General features: G+C 39.3%; 1 protein-coding gene across 1 annotated transcript in view; it reads left to right on the top strand.

Annotated features, from left to right (window-relative positions):
- LOC138855468 (mucin-22-like) overlaps positions 1-19,059 on the top strand; it is a 44,653-nt gene extending 25,594 nt beyond the window's left edge. Inside the window, exon 4 of the mRNA XM_070104947.1 lies at positions 18,947-19,059. Within this exon, the coding sequence (XP_069961048.1) occupies positions 18,947-19,059 (113 nt within the window). The remainder of the gene's footprint in view (positions 1-18,946) is intronic.
- Positions 19,060-19,741: the final 682 nt, after the last annotated feature.

Here is a 19,741-nt window from a genome sequence, read left to right on the forward strand (position 1 = left end):
GGCGAAATGACAGTAGTTTGTTGGATTATGTATTGGTAGATAAAAGACTGTTGAGTAGACTTCAGGATGTACATGTTTATAGAGGGGCCACAGATATATCAGATCACTTTCTAGTTGTAGCTACACTGAGAGTAAAAGGTAGATGGGATACAAGGAGAATAGAAGCATCAGGGAAGAGAGAGGTGAAGGTTTATAAACTAAAAGAGGAGGCAGTTAGGGTAAGATATAAACAGCTATTGGAGGATAGATGGGCTAATGAGAGCATAGGCAATGGGGTCGAAGAGGTATGGGGTAGGTTTAAAAATGTAGTGTTAGAGTGTTCAGCAGAAGTTTGTGGTTACAGGAAAGTGGGTGCGGGAGGGAAGAGGAGCGATTGGTGGAATGATGATGTAAAGAGAGTAGTAAGGGAGAAAAAGTTAGCATATGAGAAGTTTTTACAAAGTAGAAGTGATGCAAGGAGGGAAGAGTATATGGAGAAAAAGAGAGAGGTTAAGAGAGTGGTGAAGCAATGTAAAAAGAGAGCAAATGAGAGAGTGGGTGAGATGTTATCAACAAATTTTGTTGAAAATAAGAAAAAGTTTTGGAGTGAGATTAACAAGTTAAGAAAGCCTAGAGAACAAATGGATTTGTCAGTTAAAAATAGGAGAGGAGAGTTATTAAATGGAGAGTTAGAGGTATTGGGAAGATGGAGGGAATATTTTGAGGAATTGTTAAATGTTGATGAAGATAGGGAAGCTGTGATTTCGTGTATAGGACAAGGAGGAATAACATCTTGTAGGAGTGAGGAAGAGCCAGTTGTGAGTGTGGGGGAAGTTCGTGAGGCAGTAGGTAAAATGAAAGGGGGTAAGGCAGCCGGGATTGATGGGATAAAGATAGAAATGTTAAAAGCAGGTGGGGATATAGTTTTGGAGTGGTTGGTGCAATTATTTAATAAATGTATGGAAGAGGGTAAGGTACCTAGGGATTGGCAGAGAGCATGCATAGTTCCTTTGTATAAAGGCAAAGGGGATAAAAGAGAGTGCAAAAATTATAGGGGGATAAGTCTGCTGAGTATACCTGGTAAAGTGTATGGTAGAGTTATTATTGAAAGAATTAAGAGTAAGACGGAGAATAGGATAGCAGATGAACAAGGAGGCTTTAGGAAAGGTAGGGGGTGTGTGGACCAGGTGTTTACAGTGAAACATATAAGTGAACAGTATTTAGATAAGGCTAAAGAGGTCTTTGTGGCATTTATGGATTTGGAAAAGGCGTATGACAGGGTGGATAGGGGGGCAATGTGGCAGATGTTGCAAGTGTATGGTGTAGGAGGTAGGTTACTGAAAGCAGTGAAGAGTTTTTACGAGGATAGTGAGGCTCAAGTTAGAGTATGTAGGAAAGAGGGAAATTATTTCCCAGTAAAAGTAGGCCTTAGACAAGGATGTGTGATGTCACCGTGGTTGTTTAATATATTTATAGATGGGGTTGTAAGAGAAGTAAATGCGAGGGTCTTGACAAGAGGCGTGGAGTTAAAAGATAAAGAATCACACACAAAGTGGGAGTTGTCACAGCTGCTCTTTGCTGATGACACTGTGCTCTTGGGAGATTCTGAAGAGAAGTTGCAGAGATTGGTGGATGAATTTGGTAGGGTGTGCAAAAGAAGAAAATTAAAGGTGAATACAGGAAAGAGTAAGGTTATGAGGATAACAAAAAGATTAGGTGATGAAAGATTGAATATCAGATTGGAGGGAGAGAGTATGGAGGAGGTGAATGTATTCAGATATTTGGGAGTGGACGTGTCAGCGGATGGGTCTATGAAAGATGAGGTGAATCATAGAATTGATGAGGGAAAAAGAGTGAGTGGTGCACTTAGGAGTCTGTGGAGACAAAGAACTTTGTCCTTGGAGGCAAAGAGGGGAATGTATGAGAGTATAGTTTTACCAACGCTCTTATATGGGTGTGAAGCATGGGTGATGAATGTTGCAGCGAGGAGAAGGCTGGAGGCAGTGGAGATGTCATGTCTGAGGGCAATGTGTGGTGTGAATATAATGCAGAGAATTCGTAGTTTGGAAGTTAGGAGGAGGTGCGGGATTACCAAAACTGTTGTCCAGAGGGCTGAGGAAGGGTTGTTGAGGTGGTTCGGACATGTAGAGAGAATGGAGCGAAACAGAATGACTTCAAGAGTGTATCAGTCTGTAGTGGAAGGAAGGCGGGGTAGGGGTCGGCCTAGGAAAGGTTGGAGAGAGGGGGTAAAGGAGGTTTTGTGTGCGAGGGGCTTGGACTTCCAGCAGGTATGCGTGAGCGTGTTTGATAGGAGTGAATGGAGACAAATGGTTTTTAATACTTGACGTGCTGTTGGAGTGTGAGCAAAGTAACATTTATGAAGGGGTTCAGGGAAACCGGCAGGCCGGACTTGAGTCCTGGAGATGGGAAGTACAGTGCCTGCACTCTGAAGGAGGGGTGTTAATGTTGCAGTTTAAAAACTGTAGTGTAAAGCACCCTTCTGGCAAGACAGTGATGGAGTGAATGATGGTGAAAGTTTTTCTTTTTCGGGCCACCCTGCCTTGGTGGGAATCGGCCAGTGTGATAATAAAAAAAAAATATATATATATATATATATATATATATATATATATATATATATATATATATATATATATACAACTTTCTCAACTTTTTGAAAATCAATTATATGGTTAAAATCTCTCACATGAATAAATAGAGCATTGGAATCTTGTCCAGTTCTAATGCTTGTTTATTCTTAAAGATTCGCCGGTACTCTCCCGGCCCGGGCCTTTCCAATTGGTGGCCCAGGTCTTTTCCAATTGGTGGCCCGGCCTTGTCTCCCTCTTTAGAGAGTGTCTGAGACCTAAGTCTCCCATGGTAGTAGACACAAGTACCTCCTCATGTTTGGGACCAACTGTGTCCTCTGGTCTGCAATCCCCGCCCCAAAGGAGCTAATGGGAATGACAGGTTTGTGAGCTGTAAGCTCGGGCTCAAGCACCTGCCCTACCCTAGAAGGGTTAGGCATGGTGTCGATCGTTCTAATGCTATATTTATGTTGTTTTAATCTTAGTTCGAGACTTTTACCAGTTTGACCATAATAAACTTTATCACATATTTTACAAGGAATCTTATAGACACATCCGTCATCATTTTGTGGGGAATTCTTTATCAAAAGTTATTTTTTACTGTATCAAGATTTTTAAATACAACTTTGATATTAAAAGTCTTAAGAAGAGAAGGCATATTAACCAAGTTTTGATGGTAAGGGAGAACCAACATATTTTGAGCTGAAAAGTGTCGATTGTCCCTTTTTGGATTGTAAAAAGTATTTCTAGTAATTTTTAAACATTTATCAATTACGTTTCTTGCGCATTTCAGATCATTAGCTATTTCATAAATTTTTGATATTTCTTCATCTATGAACTCTGGACTACAAATTCATAAAGCTCTCAAAAAATTGATGAGAAAACAAACAGTTTAACTCTATCTTGATGTGAAGAATAATAGTGTATAAAGGAACAGTTATTTGTAGGTTTTATGTAAATTTTAAAGTCAATATCCTTAATAAATAAAACATCTAGGAAGGGTAATGAGTTGTTTTCTTCGAACTCAACAGTAAAGTTTATAGACTGGGCTAAGCTATTTAATTTAACATCTGATCAGTAAACCAATAATCTGTCCCGGTGTATGATATGAATCTTCATATCTTCTCCAGTCTTCCGTCTTGTAGGTATAATAATGAATACAAGAACAGCTAGAATGGCTCTTGAGTTCCACCTCACATTGCTGATGCTTGGAAATTTCTGAAAAATAATCAAAGGAAAGTTCCATTTTCCTTCAAAGATTCTAAACACTTTTCTGGCCGACGATGCAACATCTCCCGAATGAAAAGCAGGGGTGTCAATATCACATTAAGAGACCATACAATAAGTGACAGGGGCCCGAGACTGTTCAACTGCCTCCCAGCATACATAAGGGGGATTACCAATAGACCCCTGGCAGTCTTCAAGCTGGCACTGGACAAGCAACTAAAGTCGGTACCTGACCAGCCGGGCTCTGGCTCGTACGTAGCTTTGCGTGAAGCCAGCAGTAACAGCCTGGTTGATCAGGCTCTGATCCACCAGGAGGCCTGGTCACAGATCGGGCAGCGGGTAAGGCAGCCGGGATTGATGGGATAAAGATAGAAATGTTAAAAGCAGGTGGGGATATAGTTTTGGAGTGGTTGGTGCAATTATTTAATAAATGTATGGAAGAGGGTAAGGTACCTAGGGATTGGCAGAGAGCATGCATAGTTCCTTTGTATAAAGGCAAAGGGGATAAAAGAGAGTGCAAAAATTATAGGGGGATAAGTCTGCTGAGTATACCTGGTAAAGTGTATGGTAGAGTTATTATTGAAAGAATTAAGAGTAAGACGGAGAATAGGATAGCAGATGAACAAGGAGGCTTTAGGAAAGGTAGGGGGTGTGTGGACCAGGTGTTTACAGTGAAACATATAAGTGAACAGTATTTAGATAAGGCTAAAGAGGTCTTTGTGGCATTTATGGATTTGGAAAAGGCGTATGACAGGGTGGATAGGGGGGCAATGTGGCAGATGTTGCAAGTGTATGGTGTAGGAGGTAGGTTACTGAAAGCAGTGAAGAGTTTTTACGAGGATAGTGAGGCTCAAGTTAGAGTATGTAGGAAAGAGGGAAATTATTTCCCAGTAAAAGTAGGCCTTAGACAAGGATGTGTGATGTCACCGTGGTTGTTTAATATATTTATAGATGGGGTTGTAAGAGAAGTAAATGCGAGGGTCTTGACAAGAGGCGTGGAGTTAAAAGATAAAGAATCACACACAAAGTGGGAGTTGTCACAGCTGCTCTTTGCTGATGACACTGTGCTCTTGGGAGATTCTGAAGAGAAGTTGCAGAGATTGGTGGATGAATTTGGTAGGGTGTGCAAAAGAAGAAAATTAAAGGTGAATACAGGAAAGAGTAAGGTTATGAGGATAACAAAAAGATTAGGTGATGAAAGATTGAATATCAGATTGGAGGGAGAGAGTATGGAGGAGGTGAATGTATTCAGATATTTGGGAGTGGACGTGTCAGCGGATGGGTCTATGAAAGATGAGGTGAATCATAGAATTGATGAGGGAAAAAGAGTGAGTGGTGCACTTAGGAGTCTGTGGAGACAAAGAACTTTGTCCTTGGAGGCAAAGAGGGGAATGTATGAGAGTATAGTTTTACCAACGCTCTTATATGGGTGTGAAGCATGGGTGATGAATGTTGCAGCGAGGAGAAGGCTGGAGGCAGTGGAGATGTCATGTCTGAGGGCAATGTGTGGTGTGAATATAATGCAGAGAATTCGTAGTTTGGAAGTTAGGAGGAGGTGCGGGATTACCAAAACTGTTGTCCAGAGGGCTGAGGAAGGGTTGTTGAGGTGGTTCGGACATGTAGAGAGAATGGAGCGAAACAGAATGACTTCAAGAGTGTATCAGTCTGTAGTGGAAGGAAGGCGGGGTAGGGGTCGGCCTAGGAAAGGTTGGAGAGAGGGGGTAAAGGAGGTTTTGTGTGCGAGGGGCTTGGACTTCCAGCAGGTATGCGTGAGCGTGTTTGATAGGAGTGAATGGAGACAAATGGTTTTTAATACTTGACGTGCTGTTGGAGTGTGAGCAAAGTAACATTTATGAAGGGGTTCAGGGAAACCGGCAGGCCGGACTTGAGTCCTGGAGATGGGAAGTACAGTGCCTGCACTCTGAAGGAGGGGTGTTAATGTTGCAGTTTAAAAACTGTAGTGTAAAGCACCCTTCTGGCAAGACAGTGATGGAGTGAATGATGGTGAAAGTTTTTCTTTTTCGGGCCACCCTGCCTTGGTGGGAATCGGCCAGTGTGATAATAAAAAAATAATATATATATATATATATATATATATATATATATATATATATATATATATATATATATATATATATATATATATATATATATATATATATATATATATATATATATATATATATATATATATATATATATATATATATATATTATTAAATTCTTCCCAAATTCTATTAATTATAAATGGATCTAATTTATTTGAACCATAGGAAATATTCTTATTATTGTCAAAACTGCTTTTTTATGAAACAATATTCAATTATATTCCTGTCGACCATCCATTTGCTTGATACAACTTTCTCAACTTTTTGAAAATCAATTATATGGTTAAAATCTCTCACATGAATAAATAGAGCATTGGAATCTTGTCCAGTTCTAATGCTTGTTTATTCTTAAAGATTCGCCGGTACTCTCCCGGCCCGGGCCTTTCCAATTGGTGGCCCAGGTCTTTTCCAATTGGTGGCCCGGCCTTGTCTCCCTCTTTAGAGAGTGTCTGAGACCTAAGTCTCCCATGGTAGTAGACACAAGTACCTCCTCATGTTTGGGACCAACTGTGTCCTCTGGTCTGCAATCCCCGCCCCAAAGGAGCTAATGGGAATGACAGGTTTGTGAGCTGTAAGCTCGGGCTCAAGCACCTGCCCTACCCTAGAAGGGTTAGGCATGGTGTCGATCGTTCTAATGCTATATTTATGTTGTTTTAATCTTAGTTCGAGACTTTTACCAGTTTGACCATAATAAACTTTATCACATATTTTACAAGGAATCTTATAGACACATCCGTCATCATTTTGTGGGGAATTCTTTATCAAAAGTTATTTTTTACTGTATCAAGATTTTTAAATACAACTTTGATATTAAAAGTCTTAAGAAGAGAAGGCATATTAACCAAGTTTTGATGGTAAGGGAGAACCAACATATTTTGAGCTGAAAAGTGTCGATTGTCCCTTTTTGGATTGTAAAAAGTATTTCTAGTAATTTTTAAACATTTATCAATTACGTTTCTTGCGTATTTCAGATCATTAGCTATTTCATAAATTTTTGATATTTCTTCATCTATGAACTCTGGACTACAAATTCATAAAGCTCTCAAAAAATTGATGAGAAAACAAACAGTTTAACTCTATCTTGATGTGAAGAATAATAGTGTATAAGACTGTTCAACTGCCTCCCAGCATACATAAGGGGGATTACCAATAGACCCCTGGCAGTCTTCAAGCAGATATATATATATATATATATATATATATATATATATATATATATATATATATATATATATATATATATATATATATATATATATATATATATATGCAAAACAACCACTCTGAAAGAATAGAGAAATTCTAAGCGCTTTCGTGACTACTCACATTATCAAGGAACTATGAAAGTAAAGCATCCAAGGAAGCTATATAAGGGGTCTGGCCAGCACCTCACTATCAGATCCCACAACGGTTAAACACCTGACGCGCGCCGACCCAACTTGGATAGGTCCTTTGCACAACTCACCAACAAACTATTCTACCCAAGAAAATTTAAAAATTATTATTTGTCCAGTGTATTATTAAATTCTTCCCAAATTCTATTAATTATAAATGGATCTAATTTATATAAACCAAAGGAAATATTCATATTATTGTCAAAACTGCTTTTTATGAAACAAGATTCAATTATATTCCTGTCGACCATGGACTTGCTTGATACTACTTTCTCAACTTTTTGAAAATCAATTGGATGGTTAAAATCTCTTACATGAATAAATAGAGCATTGGAATCTTGTCCAGTTCTAATGCTATATTTATGTTGTTTTAATCTTAGTTCGAGATTTTTACCAGTTTGACCGTAATAAACTTTATCGCAAATTTTACAAGGAATCTTATAGACACATCCATCAGCATTTTGGGGGGAATTCTTTATCAAAAGTTTTTTTACTGTATCAAGATTTTTGAATACAACTTTAATATTAAAAGTCTTAAGAAGAGAAGGCATATCAACCAAGTTTTCATGGTAAGGGAGAACCAACATATTTTTAGTTGAATAAGGCTGGTTGTCCCTTTTTGGATTGTAAAAAGTATTTCTAGCAACTTTAAAAGATTTATCAATTACATTTCTTGGGTATTTTAAATCATTACCTATTTCATAAATTTTGGATATTTCCTCATCTATGAACTCAGGACTACAAATTCGTAAAGCTCTCAAAAACATTGATGAGAAAACAGACAGTTTGACTCTATCTTGATGCGAGGAATAATAGTGGACATAGGAACAGTTATTTGTAGGTTTTCTGTAAATTTTAAATTTGAATTCATTATTACCCTTAATAATTAAAACATCTAGAAAAGGCAATGAGTTATTTTCTTCAAACTCAACAGTAAAGTTTATAGAATGGGCTAAGTAAGCTAAATGGTCAGTATGTCTATGATATTTTGTGTCTTATGCCCAAAAATGTAGATATACACCATTTCCTTGGAAAATTAAATAGCTTAGCCCATTCTATAAACTTTACTGTTGAGTTTGAAGAAAATAACTCATTGCCTTTTCTAGATGTTTTAATTATTAAGGGTAATAATGAATTCAAATTTAAAATTTACAGAAAACCTACAAATAACTGTTCCTATGTCCACTATTATTCCTCGCATCAAGATAGAGTCAAACTGTCTGTTTTCTCATCAATGTTTTTGAGAGCTTTACGAATTTGTAGTCCTGAGTTCATAGATGAGGAAATATCCAAAATTTATGAAATAGGTAATGATTTAAAATACCCAAGAAATGTAATTGATAAATCTTTTAAAGTTGCTAGAAATACTTTTTACAATCCAAAAAGGGACAACCAGCCTTATTCAACTAAAAATATGTTGGTTCTCCCTTACCATGAAAACTTGGTTGATATGCCTTCTCTTCTTAAGACTTTTAATATTAAAGTTGTATTCAAAAATCTTGATACAGTAAAAAAACTTTTGATAAAGAATTCCCCCCAAAATGCTGATGGATGTGTCTATAAGATTCCTTGTAAAATTTGCGATAAAGTTTATTACGGTCAAACTGGTAAAAATCTCGAACTAAGATTAAAACAACATAAATATAGCATTAGAACTGGACAAGATTCCAATGCTCTATTTATTCATGTAAGAGATTTTAACCATCCAATTGATTTTCAAAAAGTTGAGAAAGTAGTATCAAGCAAGTCCATGGTCGACAGGAATATAATTGAATCTTGTTTCATAAAAAGCAGTTTTGACAATAATATGAATATTTCCTTTGGTTTATATAAATTAGATCCATTTATAATTAATAGAATTTGGGAAGAATTTAATAATACACTGGACAAATAATAATTTTTAAATTTTCTTGGGTAGAATAGTTTGGGGGTGAGTTGTGCAAAGGACCTATCCAAGTTGGGTCGGCGCGCGTCAGGTGTTTAACCGTTGTGGGATCTGATAGTGAGGTGCTGGCCAGACCCCTTATATAGCTTCCTTGGATGCTTTACTTTCATAGTTCCTTGATAATGTGAGTAGTCACGAAAGCGCTTGGAATTTCTCTATTCTTTCAGAGTGGTTGTTTTGCATATTCTGAAATCACCTGTTTACTGTGATCTTATTGCATATATATATATATATATATATATATATATATATATATATATATATATATATACCAGGATTCTTCGGTATTGGGTGTTGTCTTCTGTGGCGATAAGTCTTGAGTTTCTGTAGTTTATCAAGTGGTTGTGTGAATTACGGTGTTGTACGCATGCATTCCTTGTGTCGTCAGACCTGCTTGCGTATTGGTGTTCTGAAATACGTGTTTGGAGGTCCCTTGATGTTTCGCCCACGTATAACTTGTTGCAGTCATTACAAGGGATTATGTATACCCCTGCAGAGGATGGAGGCTTGTCCTGCCTACTACTGGTGATGTCCTTGATGGTCGTGGTTGTGGAGGTAGATACTTGGAATGATGTTTTGGCAAAGATGTTGGAAACATGTTTGGCAGCATTCTTCACCTGACCTCAGCCGGACTATAAATACTCGCTTTCCTTCCACCCCAGGTAGTTCTGTTTGTGACTTGAAAAAGCCCACTGTGTGGGCGAAACGTAGTCAATAAAGGATCACATTATACTGCATTTGTGTTTATATTGCCATTGTGTCGGTATTTTATACCATTTATTTCCATGGTCATTTACGTGCTGCTACAACTACCCGATAATTATAGTCGACCTTTTCTTTGAGGGTTTAATACTTTGGTTATTAAGTCTATATATAATGGATAAGTATTAAGTGTATATACAATGGATAAGTATTAAGTCTGTATACTTTGGTTAACTATTAAGAGTGTATAACTGGGTTAACTTCACTTTCCCTCAAGCACTGGCCATCAATATGGAACAAAATTCGTGTGTATTCATAAGAACATAAGAACGAAGGAACACTGCAGAAGGCCTACTGGCCCATGCGAGGCAGGTCCAAGTCTCCTACCGGCTTAAGCCAATGCACCCAACCTAGTCAGGTCAGGTCACATTGACTTAAGGGAGGAACACGGCAACCGACCTGGTAGCACAAGCTATCAGGTCCAACTCACACCCACCCACATCCACTCATGTATTTATCCAACCTATTTTTAAAGCTACACAACGTTCTGGCCTCTATAACGGTACTCGGGAGTTTGTTCCACTCATCCACAACTCTATTACCAAACCAGTACTTTCCTATATCCTTCCTGAATCTGAATTTTTCCAACTTAAAACCATTACTGCGAGTCCTGTCTAGGCTAGATATTTTCAGCACACTATTTACATCCCCTTTATTTATTCCTGTCTTCCATTTATACACCTCAATCATATCCCCCTAATTCTATGTCGTTCTAGAGAGTGCAGATTCAGGGCCCTTAGTCTATCCTAGGGAAGGTTTCTGATTCATGGGATCAATTTGTCATCCTCCTTTGTGGTATAAACCTTGGTAATAAATACCGACAAGTTGGTTTAGAAAGACACGTAAGCAAACACTATAACATATTTATTAGAAAACGTTTCGGTCCCAGGACCGAAACGTTTTCTAATAAATATGTTATAGTGTTTGCTTACGTGTCTTTCTAAACCATCCTCCTTTGTACATTTTCCAGAGAATTTATATCCATTCTGTAATACGGTGACCAAAACTGTGCAGCATAATCTAAATGAGGCCTAACCAAGGATATATAGAGTTGAAGAACAACCTGAGGACTCCTATTATTTATGCTTCTTGATATGAAGTCAAGGATTCTATTAGCTTTATTGCGAACACTTATGCACTGTTGTCTTGGTTTCAGATTACTGCTAACCAGAACTCCTAAATCTTTTTCGCAATCCGTAATATTAAGACCTACATTATTTAGTTTACATGTGGCATGGTTATTGCCCTGTCCAACATTTAGAACTTTGCATTTGTATATATTAAACTGCATCTGCCACTTCTCCGACCACTGCATCAGTCTATTCAAATCTTCCTGGAGTGCTTTAATGTCCTCGTCAGAATGAATTCGACGGCCTATTTTGGTGTCATCGGCAAACTTGCTGATGTCGCTCTTTATGCCTTCATCTATGTCGTTTATGTAGATTGTGAACAGCAGGGGGCCCAACACTGACCCCTGTGGAACACCGCTTGTGACGCTTCCCCAATCTGATTTATCCCCATTTATGCAAACTCTCTGCTGCCTATTTGTCAACCATGCCTCCATCCAGTAAAAAATTTCTCCTCCTATTCCATGTGCCTTAATTTTCCTGAATAGTCTCTGATGTGGGACCCTGTCAAAAGCCTTACTGAAGTCCATATACACAATATCATATTCATTACCATGATCCACCTCCTCAAATACCTTAGTGAAAAAAGTTAATAAATTCGTAAGGCAGGAACGCCCCTTTGTAAAACCATGCTGAGATTCGTTGATTAATTTATGCTTTTCAAGGTGGTTACGAACTGCCTCGGCAATTATTGATTCCATAAATTTTCCCACTATGGAGGTTAGGCTTATTGGTCTATAGTTCGAAGCTAAGGACCTGTCACTTGCTTTGAAAATAGGTATCACATTTGCCATTTTCCACCTATCTGGCACCATGCCAGTTTGTAGTGATATGTTGAAAAGATTAGCCAATGGTTTGCTAAGCTCCTCTTTACATTCCTTTAGAACCCTTGCATACAGTTCATCAGGGCCTGGGGATTTGTTAGGTTTTAATTTATCTATTTGCCTAAGGACTATGTCACTTTTGACCCTAATCGTGCACAGTTTATTATCGTCTTGTTCTACATAATTTATCATTTCTGGAATAACGCTGGTATCCTCCTGTGTAAAAACTGAGAGGAAGCATGTGTTAAAAATTCTACACATTTCCTTATCACTGTCAGTGAGCTGACCCGAGGAACTTTTGAGTGGGCCTATCTTGTCCCTGATCTTACTTCTGTATACTTGAAAGAATCCTTTTGGGTTAGTCTTCGATTCTCTTGCAACTTTAACCTCATAATCTTTTTTTGCTTTTCCAATTTGTGAAGGCTTACTCAGCCCTGTAACAACTTCAGACAGTATTACCCAGGCTGGCTCCTCCTCAGGAAAATTAGTGAATAGAAAAAGAAATAATAACAGACAAACATAAACACTTTATTATGTAGAAAATATAAAATGTAAAACACTTAAATATGAAATATTAATCCTACATTAAAGAAAATGAAAAATTAAAAATATAAATGATAACTGAATTCAACGCTAATTTAAAACTTGGGTGTCTGGTGTTGGTGACACTGCTTGTTGAAATCGTAGCCGTTGCTGATGTGGGGGGGGGGTCGCAGGTGTTGGTGACCACCACTGGCTAGTTCTTCACAGAGAATCGCCGTGATTATTATCCCGATGACAGGAAAGCAGGTTCTTTACTGCTGCAATGATGTGGGGTTACGTCCTGGAATTTCATACAGGTGCACAGGTAGTTCAATACGAAATGGGGAAGTCTCTGGACGGTAGTCCTTCTCCATCCGTTCTTCTCGTTGATTGACAGGTGACCCTCACTGTCATCCAAGCTGAAAAGATAGACAGGTTACCCACTGCTTAAATAATCACTCTCCATGGCAGTGTACAATACTCAAAAGACGTGGTGATTATTACAACAGTCAACCTAGAGCAAGACTAGGTTTATTATTGGTCAAAAGTGAAGCTTTTAACCAATAAATCCACTAGAATACAAGGCACGCATGTACTTACAGTAGTGTTGGGAGATGTGAGTCGAGTGATTTACTGTTTGACCAGAGCCCCACATGTCACCTTTCGAGGGGGGTGGAAGAGGGAGGGGAAGGGATAGCGGGAGCTAGACTGACCCTACGTTAACAAGCAGCCGGCAATCAAACTATCACTTTAGGGGTGGGGGAGAAAAGGCGGGAAAAACGGGAGCGTGACTTACCCTACCTTAACTAGTAGCCGGCAATGAAACTATCACTTTCGAGGAGGGGGAAGAAAGGTGGGAGCTTGACTTACCCTACCTTAACTAGTAGCCGGTAATGAAACTATCGTTACTATATCTCTACTCCTATATATAAGAAGAATAGGCGAGGAAAAAGTTCTAACATGTGGAAGTCGCGTAAGGCAACAAATCTTCTACTGACTGTCACGATTTAACCAGTCAGAGAAATAATTGGATGAACCATTGATATACACAATATGGAACTTAAAAGCCTGTAGTGCCAATGTCCACCTTAAGAGGCGACTGTTGGTTCCCTTAAAAGTTTCTAGGTATATCAAAGGTTTGTGGTCCGTTTCTAAAATGAATTTTTTTTCCAGGAAATAAAATTTAAGTTTGGAGATACCCCACACAAAGGCTAAACATTCCTTTTCTATTGTGTAGTATCTTGTTTCTGCAGGAAGGAGTTTCCGGCTTAGGAAGCATACAGGGAAGGGAGTACCATCATGGTATTGTAGTAACACCGCACCTAAGCCCGTATTGGAGGCATCAGTTATCAAACAAAATGTTTTATTAATATCTGGAATCTTAAGTATAGGGTCTTTCGAAAAGATACTTTTAATCTCATTAAACTTTTCCCGAGCTACGTCGGAAAGTTCAAGAGGTTCCTTCACAGACTTTTTAAGGAAGTCAGATAAGATGCCTGTAAGATCAGTAAGGTTCGGGATAAACTGTGCATAAAAATTTACAGAACCAAGAAAGCTTCGCATGAGCTTCTTGGTTTTGGGGAATTTAAATTCTAATAAAGCTTTGATCTTACTGGGGAGAGGCTGCAGAGAGTTATTAGAAAGTATCAGTCTAAGATATCTAATCTTGTTATACCCAAGGAAGCATTTCTTCGGCTTGGCAGTGAGGCCATGTGAGCGTAACCTACGCAAAACTGATGTTTAAATATGTTCGCCCCACGTAGATGTCATTACGTAAATGTTATCAAAATAGACTGAAACATTTGGCATATTACCCAAGACCTTTCTCATCAGTCTCACGTAGGTAGCACAATCAAACTGGTGAGCTCGTATAAACTTTCTATATTAAGCTGGAACATTGCATCACTTAGAAAAAGACTTCCTGACTTTCTGACCTTCATCATAAAGTAACCACCGAACCCATTGATGTTGTGTGTCTACAAGAGTGCAGAGTCCCTGAAAAATCCCAACCCCCTAAATTACCATCATTTGTTGCATATAACCTCAAATCTACTAACTCTTGTGTTCTATATATTAAAAAATCACTTCCCCATCAACTTCTTGCACACAAGAAAACAGAGGGGCTACAATATCACGGTGTTAGGATTTATATAGGGAACTCTGCTCTCAACATATTTAACTTGTATGCTCCTGCTGATAAATTTAATTACTTGGAGCTCCCAACTTGTGCTCATTCTGAGCCTACTCTTATTATTGGCGATTACAATGCGAGACACAAAAGCATTGGAAACTCACAGTTTGGTAATCGTAATGGCAATCAACTGTTGTCACTCTTAAACAGTCATGATAATGTCCAAATTGTAGGTGACCTTGAACCCACACATATCTATGGAGGCGTCCTTGATCTGTGCCTGGGCTTCAACATTACTTCTGCCAGCTGTGAGTCTTCCATTGTAACAGATATAGCGTCTGATCATTTCCCTAGGCTAACCTCACTAGATATTGGTAATACTATCCTTCCTGGTGGGATATTCAAACGGAAACGTTTTAATGTTCCCACTGATCAGCATGATGACTTTGTTGCACATGTGACTGACTGGTATAATTCCTATGAGTGTTCCTCTGTAGAGACCTTTAACAATGATCTTGTGAGCAGTATTCAGAACTACTTAGAGCCGCCACTGCAACCTCTTGGTACTCTAAACCCAACAAACTTCCATAATAATCATACCTCCTTCAAAAACCATACTTATTACAATGATTCTAAACTTCGTACACTGAAACGTACTGCTCGCAGACTAGGCCTAGCCTATAGAAAACATCGTACCCCTGGAATGCTGAGGCTCTTCCAAACTGCCCTTGCTGCTGCCAGAGAGCGTATGACAGAGCTGCGGCAAACCGACTGGGAAAAATTTGTCAACGGTCTTAATGCTCACACCCCACTTAGCCGGGCATGGAGGGACATAAATAGAATTAAGGGTAACAGAACTGGGCAGATCGCGCACCCTCATCCCTTACATAGGGCGAATGAGTTAGTCAGTGCTTGGGCTGCTACATCTAGCTATGACAATCTTCCCAGTACCACACAGGCAAAATTAAATGACAAATATGATGCAAGGGAGAGACTTGTTTGCTTTATGCTCAGCAAGGCAGATGATTGCAACATTCCTTTCACTAATTATGAACTTGATGCAGCACTAACTAAGGGCAACTCCACGTCGCCTGGTGAGGATGGTATTACTTACAACATACTCAGATTGCTGTGTCGAGTACCAGGTAATCCATTACTTGAATTATATAACATGAGCTATGTAACTGGGGAGCTCCCTCAATCTTGGACCAACAGCCTCATCATTCCAATTCCTAAGCCCAATCAACAAAATGCATTTCGCCCAATATCTCTTACTAGCTGCTTGTGTAAAACATTTGAGAGAATGATTCTTAATCGTCTCATGTACAGAATCAAACAATTTTTGTCTCCCCGGTTACATGGTTTCATGCATGGAAGGAGCGTGCATCATTGCATAGCCACCTTTCTCACCCTGCACACTGACAGCTCCTACACTACCTTCCTTGACCTTAAATCCGCTTTCGATGTAGCCAACCGACATGTAATCATTAGTGAACTTGCCAGAATGGATGTTGGAGGATGGCTTCTCCGCTGGATTAAAGGCTACCTGTCCAACAGAAAATCGTCTGTGTTGTTCCAGGGACATAGAAGTGTAACTAAAGACTTTGAATTAGGAACCCCACAGGGAGGTGTGCTCAGTCCCACACTGTTCAATATTCTAATTAATGCATTACTTAATGCTATGCCTAGTCAGCCCCATCATTATGTGATTAGTTTTGCTGATGATATAATGATTCACACCACCGGATTCTCCAACACCCAAAACATTCTTAATCATGTACTAGCCTCGTGTCAGGACCTGGGGTTGATAATCTCTACTGATAAAACAAAGATACTCAATAGGCGTCCTCCTCGACAGAGAGGCACAGTTCGTCAGATCCAATTGCATGATGGGTCTCTTCTAGAATATGTAAGCAGATACAGGTATCTAGGCTTTGAGGTTCCACTACTTGGACCTGTTGTAACAAGACTTTGTCGCCAATACAAAGAACGACTAAGAGCACTTAGAGTTGTGGCAGGGCTTCACCCCAGGTATGGTGCTAATGTTAAAATTGTGAAAATGATGTATCTTGCTTATATTAGATCATTGGTTGATTATGCTGCGCCACTACTTGCTCTTGTGTCTGACTGGAAGCTTGGAGGGCTGGAAAAACTGCAGAACGAAGCAATGAGGATCATTTTAGGATGCCCTCGTACTGCCAAAATTTTAAATATGCAAAAAGAACTTGATATTCCAAGCATCAGAGATCGTGTTACTGAAAGAAATATCCTAATTGGGGTTAATATGCTCAGGCAAGCTCATTCAAACCCCTGCACAGAAGCCCTCCAAACTTTCCTCAGCACTGGTGAACACTCCTCCAGATGGATCGAAAAAACTGGAACCGACCTCCGCATGAATCAGATACATGATCTATGTCAAGTAAGGCAACAGCGGCACTTCTCCGCTCCATGGAATATTACCCCATTCCAAACTACCATTCCTCCATTTCCCCCCAAACTACTTCTTAAATCACAACCAAAACTTCGCCTTGAAGCCAAACATGAGGCCTTAAGCTGTATTGATAACTTAGTCACACAGCACACACTCTCGCAAATTATTTACGTTGATGGTTCTGTTCACCAATCCACTGGTGCAGCTGGTAGTGCTGCTGTTGTCGTACAGAGTGATGGCTCTCTTAAAGAAATTGGAGCACGCATCAATAATTGGGCCTCTACCCTTCAGACAGAACTGTTTGCCATACTCCTTGCACTGAAATGCATCTATGTATCAAAGATTGACAGTTTAATTGTAACTGATTCTCTGTCATCCATAAATGCTCTCAACTCATTAAGCATAAATTGTGGCATGCTTGTGTCAGAAGCCAGACACAGGTATGGTAGGATTGTGGACAGTGGAGTCAGAGTGCACATGCTGTGGATTCCATCTCACATTGGTCTTCAGATGCATGATAGAACTGATAAATTGGCTAAGCTGTATGCTTTCAAAGAGGGAGTAGATTACAATCTTGGCTTGTCAGGTAGTAGTTTGAGAACAATAATACGAAAAGAACTTCAACTGAATTTTATGGACTTAAGGCTCAGGGAGATTGACACCAGTGAGTCCATCTATCATCATTCTATCATGCAGGAGGAGCCACATGTCTATGGTGCATCCAACAAAATAAGCAGACTCTTGGATGTCACTACCGCCCGGCTCCGGCTGGGTTACAAGTATCTTTGGCAGGTTAAATCACCACCACCAGATGTAGACCAAACGAAATGTAAACTTTGCCAGATGGATTATTGTCACACCCTGCGTCATTATGTACTGGAGTGCGATAAAATTAATGAATTTAGAAACAACTCACTCAGAAGTGTTCAAGAAATGGCAAAGTATTTTATCCACAGTGGTATATTACAGACCATTCTGGAGAAATACCCTGACTTTGCTAGCTGTAAATAAAGCATTACCACATGTGTGCATGTGTGTGTGTGTGTGTGTGTGTGTGTGTGTGTGTGTGTGTGTGTGTGTGTGTGTGTGAGTGTGTGTGTGTGTGTGTGTGTGTGTGTGTGTGTGTGTGTGTGCACTCACCTAGTTGAGATTGCAGGGGTCGAGTCCAAGCACCTGTGTGTGTGTGTGTGTGTGTGTGTATGAGTGTGTGTGTGTGTGTGTGTGTGTGTGTGTGAGTGTGTGTGTTTGTGTTTGTGTATGTGTGTGTGTGTGTGTGTGTGTGTGTGTGTGTGTGTGTTTATGTGTGTGTGTGTATAAATTTGAATGTGTGTGTGTGTGTGTGTGTGAGAGAGAGAGAGAGACTCAGCAATCAACATTTGCACCAATAACTCACTACAGTTGTGACCGGGTGTGGAAGTGTGAATTGCTCATTACTCTAAAATTTGTTCATGATTGCAGCCATGTATAAACGTAAGTAACCATTCTTACAGTATTCATTACCTTTGTAACTTGTGAGTTCATTACCTTTGTAACTTGTGAGTTCATTACCTTGTACCTAGTTCAGCCATCAAAACTTTGGAGCCCGGTCCCTGGACCCATTGTGTACCTCTGTAATCTGTAAATACCTTTGTAACTTGTCATGATTGTGACTAGACCTACCTGGAGTTCATTACCTTTGTAAATTGTGAGTTCATTACCTTTGTAAATTGTGAATTCATTACCTCTGTAACTTGCTCAGCTATCAAAACTTTGAGGCCCAGTCCCTGGACCCATTATGTACCTCTGTAATCTTTTGACTACCGCCCACAGGATGGGTATGGGGTGCATAATAAACATATTAAACAAAAACTCCCAGAAGTTGGTATAGATGATGCATTAAGTAGGATGTGAATTGTGTCCCACGGTCAGACAAAATTTCTCTAGGGATGCCCACTCTGGAGAAGATGGACAAAAGGGCTTCAGCCACCTCTGTAGTAGTTATGGTTTTTAAGGGAACGGCTTCAGGGAAGCTCGAAGCATAATCAACTAACGTTAATATATATGTCCCCCAGATGAAAGTGGAGATAAAGGACCAACGATGTCAATAGCTACTCTTTCAAACGGTACCGTAAAGATTGGCATTTTGACTATAGGTACTTGCCTGGTACCTCGGGAGGATGACAGTTGGCAAACTTTACACGATCTACAATAGGTAGTGACATCTGAGGACATTTTTGGCTAAAAATAGGTTTCCCTAATTTTATTTAAGGTTTTACGATGCGAGAAATGCCCGGCCACTGGCAGGTCATGAGCCATTTTAAGAACAGTCTCTCTGCATTGACTTGGAACAACTAAGATGGAATAGTCTATCTCATCTGAATTTAATTTGAATACTGACTTGTACAAGATACATTTTTTACATTCAAATTTATATGAAAAGTTTTTCCTTTGGATAACTTGATTTTGTTTAGCGGCATTACGTCAATTCTGAAGAGAAGGGCAATTACGTTGTAAATTGACAAAGGAGTCCTTCGATATGTCTAAAGGCTTAAAGTCAGGGAAAATCAAAGGATGGACAGTAGGAGAAACCTGGGCTTTGGTCTGAGCCCTAGTCAAGACATTTATGGTATCGGAGGTGATATCTTCACTTTCATCTAATAAGTGAACCGGTGATCCTACTACCTCGCTTTCGAGAGTAGCATCACTGGTTTTTAATCCCACCTG

This window comes from Cherax quadricarinatus, chromosome 95 (assembly GCF_038502225.1).
Source record: "Cherax quadricarinatus isolate ZL_2023a chromosome 95, ASM3850222v1, whole genome shotgun sequence".
In the NCBI taxonomy this organism is placed as follows: Eukaryota; Metazoa; Arthropoda; class Malacostraca; order Decapoda; family Parastacidae; genus Cherax; species Cherax quadricarinatus.